The sequence below is a fragment of the Notothenia rossii genome (genome assembly GCF_949606895.1).
Source record: "Notothenia rossii genome assembly, chromosome: 5".
NCBI lineage: Eukaryota > Metazoa > Chordata > Actinopteri > Perciformes > Nototheniidae > Notothenia > Notothenia rossii.
In genome coordinates this window covers 11,251,018-11,262,266 of record NC_136903.1, presented here as the reverse complement: position 1 = coordinate 11,262,266, position 11,249 = coordinate 11,251,018, and the positions used below count along the sequence as shown (strand labels likewise).

Genomic DNA, 11,249 nt, shown 5'->3' with positions numbered 1-11,249 from the left:
GAGACAGTAAAGAGAGAAAACAATGAACTGGTTCGAAGGTTGAATACCTAAGTAAATTATTCCCTAACATATACGATGTACATTTCAACATACACATGTAGAACTAAATCCCTCAGGTTGATGAGTCCAAAAGGTTTTTCACTGGTAAACAGAAAAGAAGCCATTTTTATTTTATAATACTACCAACTATAATGGTCAATTTACATGGTTACCACGAGCAACACGCACTTCCAATGTCTCTTTCTATCTGTTTCCACCCGACTGCGAGGCAAATTTTATGCAAACCTTTTGAAATGTCAGGGGAAATAAAATGTGAATTCAGACTATTTTCTATCACCTTGGTGGAAACAAATAGATTGGCTTCTTGAATGTCAACAACACATCTGCATGGAAACGGGGCGAACTGAATAAAAAGTGTGAAAGTGGCGGTTGTTACTGTTTGTTGTTTGTTTAACCTCAAGACAACAACAATTGTTCACGCTGCAATTTGCTAAGACACAAGATTCATGTAGAAAAACTAAACCAGATCGTCAGTGCGCGAGAGACATTATTTAACAAGTCACGAACGGTTTGCATAAATATATTTCAAACACAGAAATTACCCCTCTTTGCGACACCAGAGGAGAATTAAGTGGATTTTCCCAGTTCACTTTTTTATTTTTTATTTAACACGTAATTTGCAAAATATGCTTTGATGAAATCACGTCTATTGTCTGGCTCTCATTTTCGAGCCTCCCTCGATGGCTGCCTGCCGCACCCTCTCCACATTTGTGTGACATTGAGTTGAGAACAATTCATTGGCACACACAAAAATAGAGACAGAAATGACAAAAGCCTCCACAGACTACAAAAAGAGGAGGTCGCAGAATGTCAGCAGGAACACATAGAGGAAGCAGAGGAATGCATTCACATTGTTTGTTTGAGAGGAGGCACTCAAGGACGATGGTTTCCTAAAGCAAGAATTAAAAGAGGCGTGTTGCAGCAGTGTCACACTGAAATGGAAATAGAGTGGTGTAAAGAGAGCAAGAGACGGTTGAATAAAGGAAATAACAAAGGCTACACTAACATGTACAATATTATAGAATAGACCAAATTTAAATATGAATAAAGAAGGTTACATTTCAAGGGGCCGATATGCTCCTTCACTGCTTTTCACATTTTACAGACGTCAGCTTAGAGAAGCTGTGTCCAACCATTTCTGACTCTTTTCAAAAACCAATGATCGATTATTCACACCCACTTCACACAGAGATTGGTCAGCTGTGTGCCGGTGAGAAAATTCTGTAAGCAGGGATTCAAGTTCCCTTTCGAGCTCTTCTCTCACCCTTTACACAACAATGTACAGTATGTCATCTTTCATAGAGCCCAACACTGTGAGTCTCTTCAAGTAAAGACAGATTGTATATGGTTATCCATATATTAAATGACATCATACCCCCAGCCTATGTTATTTTAAAGCATCTTGAAAGCCTTAGAAAATGTCTATAAAAACATTTGAATGTTTCAAAATGTCCTGTTTAAATAATGTACAGTATTTACAGTTTAGAGACAGAAGAAACCACCAGCTGGTCAACACTTCCACTCTGGTTTTTTCCCGTGGTTGTTGAGCTCCTCTTCGTCTCTCATTTCCCTTTGTGCTTCTTGAACAGAGCGTACAGGACCTTCAAGGTGGCAGTGACGTCCTGAGAAACAATATCTGTCAGGAAACATTTAATGAGTATTTATAATGCACCATCAGCACCCACCAAGTCATTGAGGCAGTGAAATGCTTTTACTAACATTGGCTCATAACTAATCCCACACTCACATCCAAACAGGCCATAGATCAGGAGGGCAAAACATTAGATGGAAATGTCATCAATACGCCCTTGGAATAAAATTGCACTCTGTTGTGAGAGGCACTAACTGAATGAAAGTGACATTAAGATGGACTCCACCATTGGATAACCTAATTCATGCACGCACCGCGCTCCCATTTTAGACCCTTAGTTCCTCTTTCCATCGCAGCAATTATGCCGGTAATTAAAAAGACACTTAAAATGAATTAAATTAGCCCCTTGCTCCTGGCTTAGATTAATTGTGCTAGTCTTTATGAACAGTTATCATGTTGGGGGGGTTTACTTTACAATTACAGGCTGTATGGCTGGCAGGCAATATTGTGGGGAAGTTTTAGATTGGGATTCAAGCTGGGAGAGAATACAGAGGGCGTCTTGTCAATAATGGATCAGCAGGGAAGTGGAGTGGATCCATTTGATATTGATTGATCCACACACTTAGATAAGTCGGTAGCTCACTGACTCACTCACTACTTCTTTTTTAATTGATTTACTCCACATGACCAAAAGTGGAAGCCCAAACATTACACCTGTATGTCATTGTTGATCTCAATGTCTTTCCAAAACCACAGGCTTCAACATGTAGCAATAACAGTCTTCTATATGACACGCCTTTTATTTAGGATTTATATATTTTATTGCAACCTGGCAGCAGGGATTTGCTTCCATTCACTCACAGGAGCATTAGTGAGGTCGGTGTTACAGTTCATCCCGAGGATTGGTTGACGTCAGGGCTCTGTCACTGTGCTGGCTTTTCCACAACAAGCTGAGAAAAACATCTCTGTGTAGACCAGGTTTTATGTATGTTAAGATATTGAAGGATTATGATATTTCTTTTTAAAAGCACTGCTTTGGATTCAGCGGGTTGCTCCCTATTCTACCACCAAACCCTTTTGACGTTTGCTCGTTTTGTATTTTATGCATTTATTCATTTTTTTATAAACTGAAAGTGAAAATGTAGTTAATAAGTGCAAAAGTCTTTACCCTATTTACAGTTTTAGCTCAAATATATATTTTTTCAACCAGATATATGAACACCAGCCTGCCAAGAACCATGTGCTTACATTATTAAACCCAGAAGAAAGCAGAATTTCCCAAAATTGCCCACAACGTAACGCTTTCACAGTTGTGTAATTATTAACATGTTTGGTAACACTTGTAAGCTTATGCCACAAACTTCAGATTTTACTGTAGAAAATCTGATAACATTGCAGCTGCGAATTGGAACTGACAAACAGAAACTTTAATGAGGACTTTTTACAGATACATCCTCGGATCTGGCTGATAACTGGATACAGTAGCACAGCTCATAAATACAGATATCATATCTTCCACACACACACACACACACACACACACACACACACACACACACACACACACACACACACACACACACACACACACACACACACACACACACACACACACACACACACACACACACACACACACACACACACACACACACACACACACACACACACAGTAGATGCAGCCAAAGCTACAGTTTAAATCTCTGTGTCTATCATTGGGCTCCATGGTTCCCCTGGAGACAGTTTCCCTCGCCTCTCCTCCCTAAATGAATGATGATGACCCTGGACTGAGCCAATCATCTGCAGTGATACTCATCGAGACACCAGTCCCACTCATTTATATTCCGTAAGCAACTCCATCTTTCCCTCCGAAACACTGTCAACCCCACACTCCAGCGAGCACTGCAGATTAACTCAAACCGGCACAACAACCCCCTCCCCTTCGCCTAATATACAAACTGATTCCGGCGTTTTCCTGTCACACAGATAAATGCTCCTGATATCTGATATCATCTGAATTAGTAGCTTGTCTTGGAGCTCTGCTGTTTTTCTGTTGCAATCATTTCACTCGCCAGCACTTCGGGGTTTTTTTCATGCTCTGTGCCTGGCATTTTAATTTGAGTAAAGTCTGTTTTCAACAAGGCAGAGTGTATACATTGTGTGTGTTATTTCCTCACCTTGTGGATCAACACTGGACACTTTCAGGCCTAAATTATTAAGGAGATCCAAGGCCAAGGTCACATTGTGAACCTAGAGGTCGGAGATAAGAGAAATTGTCAAATACAAAATCAGGAAACAACATTTTTGTTGTAAAGTTCACCAACAAATGTGTTAAAATAAACTTTTAAAGACAATATGAAGGATATCCCCTTATGTTGTCATATATAAGTGTTCCGTTACATTACACTATTTGTAAGTAGTAAAACGTATAGTCAACAATCTACTTAGTGGTGGAAAGAATTATATTTGTCTTATCTTAAAGTATTAATCTTTAGTGTTTATATGCTTTCTTCTATTTACTCTGGAACAAGTCATGCATTCAAAATGTTGTAAAAGTTAAAAAATAAAAGCTTAAATTAACAAAAAGTCAACTCACTTAATATGAAGAATGGTTCATCACAGAATAATATATATTATATAATATTTTGAATCAGATATGTCCTATTTGTTGAGTTTTAAATATTGATGATAGTAAAATGTAATATATTGGTTGTAAAATTGAAATGTGGTAACCATACAGATATAATTAGCATATATTAACTTATTATGAATCAGGATATTCAATATTGTGTTTATAACCCGAAGCTCTTTAGTTATCAAATGGAGTTTCAGAGTCTCTTTTTCCTTCTGTCGTAAGTTATTCATTATCTCTTCATATCTATGATAAAAGAGTCATAACTTTTTCATAGACTCGTCCTATCTCTTCAACTAAAGTGAGATCAAAGATATTATTATAAGTGACACAGAAGTAATTATGGATCTACTTTTATATGGGACTTGTAAAAGATTAATTTAATCATATCTTCTTCTGTAATAAGCCCGATTTGAGATCAGGCTTCAGAAATGTAACTCATCCTCCTATTTGCTGTGGTAAATTATACTCAAATTAGAAAAAAAACAATGATGAATATGATCTAACAGTAGTACTTTTGAACTAGAACAATCATCAACTAATCTGTGAGCACCTACAAGCAGAATACTGATTACAATACCACTTTTCTGAGGATTATTTCCCTTACAAAGTGTCAGGAATATGTATTACATCCTGGATTCATACTGTACCATCTCAGAGTGATTGACAGGGGTCAGATTGAAGTCACAGAGCGGGATGAAGAAGCCTTCCAGCTGTCCGATCAGCAGCAGCAGAATCACACCGTCAGCAAACTACACAGGAAATACACCAGACATTGGAAGGTGATATAATCGAAGGAGGGTTATATAATCTCAGAGAAGCAGTCTCTTATTTTTGCTCATAAACAATGTTGTCTTTGCAGATTTGTGCTGTTGTTTTTATACCTGTTTGTCCATATTAGCCACCTGCAGACCCAGCGTTTGCATGTTCTGGTTGACAAAGTATAAGATGGCCTTTCAAATAAAAAAAAAAATAGGTAAGGCAGTTGGTTGATCTCATTAAGATGACATATCCATGTAGCAAAAATATTAAATGCTCAAATAAAAAAAAATAAAAAATCAATAATGAGAATAATTGTGTTCAAACTCTTCTTGACATTTTATTTGGTTTGAGTTCTTACTACATAACACCAAAGACGCACTCTTTTCTGAGTTGATCTGTTTTCAGGAGTCACTTATTATGTCTCGACACCACATCCATTGCTCTCTTCCTACCAGAGGAGAAGAGACAGTTAACTCCTCCCCTCGTTATTGTACCTTCTTCACCGTGTTGACCTTGTGAGCCTCAAGCTTCAGCAGTTTGTCGATGGGATCTTCCCCTGGGTGAAAAGACAGCCAGAAGAATGTGTTAATGTCATCGAGGGCTTTAATGCTGCTTCAACGAAATTCAAAATGTCAAATCCGCTCAACCTCCGACACTTTTTTTACCCACTTTCACACTTCATAAGGGATTCTGGCCCTGCTTCCCTGTTGAGAAAGAAAAACATATATAAGCTGTTTTTCCAGACATCCACAGATTCACACCGGACAAAAATCTGCTCACCTCTCGTCTGTCAGGACCTCCGTCTGTACATCGGATTTGATTCCACTTTTGCTCACCTGCATAAGGGTTAAACATGATTGAAAATCAATCCCACAAGGTGTGTCTTAGTCTAACTAAGATTTGAAGCAGGGGGGGGGGGGGGGGGGGGGGAGGGCTGAAACTCACCTCCATAATAATAACTTCGACATTCACATTGGGAGGCAAATCCAGATCAGGCTGGAAAGATCTCACCATGGCAACCAGCAGATGAATAGTGGCCAAAAGGTCTTTGTTGTGGATGACTGACAGGCGAACAGCAGAGAACAAACAAACACACACACAAAATGACTTGCTTGCTCCTGATGTGACAGAAATCATCACCTCCCAGAAAAGCAACAAAGAAAGGCCAAAAGGATTTGAATCTAATAAATAAATGAACACCCAAATGAAATACAAAATAATACTGGAAACTTGAGATACAATCCTTCAAAATACAAATGAATTTTAAACCTATTTTTATCATTTATGGTCTTAATGTTTCAGATATAACAAGTGTATGTATTTATACAATAGGGACATTTTATTTGTCTTATAAGGGGAAAAACATTACTCACATATTGAGACCAACAAATATACGTTGATCTCACAGTTAAGTTGTTCTTTATACTACAAGTGTTGCTGGAGTGTTGATCGCTTCTGTCTTTCTATACCGTCACAAGGGCTGACATACAAGGTGCAGAACTGCTCATCAGGATCTAATCTAATGCAGAAACACACGCACTCAAAACAATGTCTATGCCTTCGGGAGGAATTTGGGGTTCAGTATCGGGTCCATCAACAGAGGAGCTGGGGATTAGAAGCCGATGTTGCTCATTCTACTCCACCTGACTCTGCCTATGCTGCTGTAATACATTTTACAGCTGCTCAAGGGAGTGTCAACGTCTTGTATATATTCTTATTACGGTTATCAAATGTGTAAATATTATAAATAAAAAGGGAAACAAGAAGAAGAAGAGCAGGAGGAAACTCCTAGCTAAATGTCCAGCTGCTAATAAAATTAAAGTTGGGACCATTCTTTGGTTTCCTATCCAAGCACAAAGACAAATAATCCACTGACAGGTGACTAGAAACAGAACCCCATCATGTTTATCTCCACCAGAATCCCTCACAGCTGGTGTAAGCCAACATGGCACCCTTGAGCCAGCACCAAATCCTGTTGTAATTCAAAGTTGTTGCCAGAGCTTTCGTTGCTGAAGCCCAGCTGCATGACTCACGTTTGACGTTCCACTTGATCGGGCTGTCTTCCTGCAGGCCCAGTCTCTGGTCCAGCTCCTCCAGGACCAGTCCCAGCTTGCGTATCTGAGCAGGGCTGGTCAGCGCCATCTCCTCCACGGGCACATCCACCCCGGCCAGCCTGGCTGTGGAGATCAGAAGATTATTATTAGGGCCTGAGCTCGACTGAGTCGGAGGGAAGACCTATTGAAATCCTTGGGATTCTTTTTCTTTCTACCAAATTAATTAGCATGCTCAAAAGACAGAGATTTTTTGCACACTAGACAGGTCTGGTGAAAAATGTGATCAGAAGACTTAGAGAATCACAACTTATCCTTTAGTTTTTGTCGATATCGTACGATCTTGCCGTAGCGTGGCGGAGATAAACCTCTCACGTCAAGACCAGGGTCAAGACATGTCAAGAAGGGAGTGTGTGTGTAAGTAAGGGGCCTCTGGCAGGCAGCGCAGCTTTCACATTATTCAGTTCTCTTTTAATCATGAAAGACAAATACAGATCAGATGCTTTGCTGAAAAGTATCCATTAGTGGGCGGTGAGGCAGAATTCTTAAAATATTGATAAAGTCTGTTTCCCTTACTCTGAGGAGGGAAGCTATTAAAATGACTGAATTCTTTAACAGTGAGTTGCTATGATTCAGGAACAGATTTAGCATTATCCCTGGTAGGCTATTACCGTGTGTGTGTGTGTGTGTGTGTGTGTGTGTGTGTGTGTGTGTGTGTGTGTGTGTGTGTGTGTGTGTGTGTGTGTGTGTGTGTGTGTGTGTGTGTGTGTGTGTGTGTGTGTGTGTGTGTGTGTGTGTGTGTGTGTGTGTGTGTGTGTGTGTGTGTGTGTGTGTGTGTGTGTGTGTGTGTGTGTGCGTGTGTGTGGTCCTGTAAAATCCTTGAAGTAACCCAACCCCGACTTGCGAAGGCCCGTTTATCGCTTCTTGCAGCTTTAACTATTATTATAGTTTGAGTGACATATAAAGACTGCACTTTGTTATAAATGACAAGCTTTATGGTGAACAACAAGGGGGATCATTTGTTATTTTTCTATCTTCAAATGTAAGGATTAAATGAAAGTAAGCAATGATGACAGCACAGCCATTCAATGTGCATTAACTCACACAGCATGTGGTGAAGCACCAGACCATCGTACAGATCCTCCTCCAGACTCTGAACCACTATGTGTTCTGGTTTCAAAGTGCTATTGATCCAATTTACCAGCGCCTAGCAAAACACAATTTATCACACAGTCAGATAGATCAAACACTTCATACATTTCTAATGTGCAAATGAAAAACAGCATGAAACCTTGTTTTTTATAAATTCTGTCCATCGATTTTCAGAGATAATACGATCCTGAAGTGGATGGAAATGATGACAAATACAAAATACCCCTCCAAAATAGCTGATATTTGATTGGTGTGTTTTCCCATCTCTACATACGAAACATGTCAGGCTTATTGAATTATTTATTCATTCACTGCTGCTTGCATGATGCACTCGTGCTGCCATCTTTTCCGATACAAACCTCGTCTTTAAGTCAGAACCAGCAGACTGTGCCGACTCCTCGCTGTGGATCTCTCATCTGTCTCCCATCACCTCTGATAATTATGTTCATTAAAATTTCACTGATCCTTCCACCTCTCTCCCTGAGGCAGATATTATTCATGCTCTTCTCTGCAGAAATATACATGCAGGCTCTGTAATGTATTTTCTGAGTAGCATTCATCTCCAGCCCACTCAGGACAAACTCCCTGTGAGGTCCAGGATGAGTTTTGATGTTACAGTAAATGTAAAATAGAAGATGTCGGAATAATCTCTTACCTCTTTTAGCTTTGCAAGTTTGGGGTCTTTTAAAGCCGTTGGCTGAATGAGCTTCTGCTTCTCTTCTGTGTGAAACAAACTCCATCGGTCAAAGAGACATTTTCTTATATATTTAAATGCTTAAACTTGGTAAGTAACAGCTCTTTTATCATCCTAGAAAGTCAAATACTTTATTTATTGAGAGGCAACATCCCATGTGTTTGCATCTTAAATGCAATATACACATGTACTTTTAAATGCATGCCCTACATGCATTTTTCATTTCATTTTCATACGGTATGAAAAGGAATTAGCTGCATTCGTGAAACTTGCATGAGCTGTGAAATAAATCATAAAAAGGATGATACAAATTGTGATGTGTATTATAATTATTGTGTATTATAATTATTAAACAATAAAGCCTGCAGATAACAGAGGGTTACTCAGAATAAGTATTGTGTGTGAAATTCTCTCAAACCTTCCTATTTCAGGAGGAACTACTACAGTAAGAAGTAGTTCAATGCACATGTAGTCGTGAGTATCTTATCAAGAGAATCTTACCAAAAAAAATGTAAATGTATTCCACAAGTCTTGTTAAACATTGCCTGATATGAAGCAGTTTACTGAATGCACACATACCCTGAAAAGACTTGATGTCAACAGTGTCTTCCTCTTTGTGATACTCAAAGATGTCAGCTTCCATCTCTTTTCCTCAGGGTGAGATGTTCAACACCTGTCAGCAAAATCTGCTGAGAGAAAGAGCTTGAAAAATAAGCCACAGAAGAATAAAGAAACACCTTTTCCATCAACATGTTTTGCAGAAAGTCTCTTTCAACAACGTCTCAGTAAGTGTCCTGAATTTCAAACTGCTGCAGGGTAGTTACTCTGACCAGCAGCGGAGAAGCTGAGTGCAGCTTATTGTTGCATGAAAGCCTTGTACCTCTACTTTTCTGTTTTCCTGGTAAAAGTGAAAAAGTCTTGTACCCAATGGATTTCTAGAATTGGGATTTGAAAGTCGTTTTTTTCATGTCTGAGGGTGCTAACAATTTTCTAAAACACAACAAAACTGGTCAAAAACACGTCAACCTGAAAGAGGAAGATGGTTGGCTTCCTCACTTCCTTTTGTCTTTTTCAGCAACACGCTCAACAGATCAAGTGCTGTCGATGCCCCCCAGATCTGCAGGGCTTTACCTCACATTTGTGAATCACACGGTCAAAGACAAATGAAAGTGAACAAATAACACACTCTGACAAAACAGACGTGACCTGGAGTGTGTCAAAGTGTTGTTTCCTGGATCAGTAGAAGAGAGAAGCTACCGGTGGTGAGAGTCTCTTCTCTTCCTGTGTGTTTTGTATATGTGGTGCTTCCTTTTCCTGAGGTTGACAGTAACTTTCAAACAAGGTCATAAACAAAAGAAGTATTTTTAAATAACCTTACCTTTAGAACTCTAGAGCGACTCGACAGAACTGGGTGACTATCGCTGAAGTAAGTTTCTCAACTGATGTCAACTCCACAAGCTGTCAAAACAGCCGTATAAGAAGTGGAGAAAGCTGCAATCTAACAAAAATACCACCTCCTGTGAAGTGTATCAGCGCAAAGGGGTCTGACTGCACTCAATTTCAAAGCCCTGCTTGAAAAGAAAATAACATGTCACAGGGTCGAAAGGGAAGATAAGCACGGAGAGGATGTGGCAAAGAAGAAGGTATCACTTCCTCTTTGTGATACTCGTTTTGCAGATAAGGGCGTTAATGTTCTGAGTCACGTACTGCGTTTGAAACTTTAATAATAAGTAGGTGTAGAGAGAAAACGGAAACAGGGAAAGCTCGGTGCTAAATGTTTTGTTTGGACAACCACACTTCAGGAGGGCCGGCAGAAGCGTGACTCTCAGAGGCTTGAAACACTCAGACTCGACTCACACATCTCCATCTGTGACCGGATCAATTGCCGCCTTCTGGTCTTCACATTCTCCAGCAAAAAAAAAAGAGAGAAAGAAATATAGACAGCACAACATAAAAGCTCTGCATGTGAACCAGATTTGTTGGAGAAAAGAAAAAGGACCACCCATCAGCCAGACGAAGGGGCAATTTGGGGGATGTGGAAGGTTACCATAGCAACAAAGGAAGGAGACAAGAAAATAAAAGGTCTAAAATAAACCTATAATTCCTTTAGCTAAACCCAAATTGCAGGAATTGGTTGTTCCAAAGGCAATTTCGCTCAAAACGCAGAAGCGAATCTAACCCATCGCACACGTAACAGACAAAATGAAATTCTCATTCTCTTTTATTTCAGGCATTTATTTCTTGATAGGCAAGATTATAAAAAAAAAAACGAGAAGCGCACAGGGGTGAGACATCAAAACGCAAGCG

General features: G+C 39.5%; 1 protein-coding gene across 2 annotated transcripts; it reads right to left on the bottom strand.

Moving 5' to 3' along the window:
• Positions 1-645: 645 nt before the first annotated feature.
• Positions 646-10,575, bottom strand: parvg (parvin, gamma). Of its 2 annotated transcripts, none has more exons than XM_079680770.1 (13): positions 10,321-10,575; positions 9,522-9,631; positions 8,904-8,968; positions 8,201-8,303; positions 7,079-7,222; positions 5,991-6,106; positions 5,826-5,881; positions 5,715-5,749; positions 5,540-5,601; positions 5,168-5,236; positions 4,934-5,035; positions 3,829-3,901; positions 646-1,696 (listed from the first exon to the last, which is right to left on the bottom strand). In XM_079680770.1, the coding sequence occupies exons 2-13, from the start codon at positions 9,583-9,585 to the stop codon at positions 1,623-1,625; spliced, it is 963 nt and encodes a 320-aa protein (XP_079536896.1). In that variant the 5' UTR covers positions 9,586-9,631; positions 10,321-10,575; the 3' UTR covers positions 646-1,622. The 2 variants fall into 2 exon arrangements, with proteins under 2 accessions (XP_079536896.1, XP_079536897.1); XM_079680771.1 differs by having other exon boundaries at positions 9,522-9,628.
• Positions 10,576-11,249: the final 674 nt, after the last annotated feature.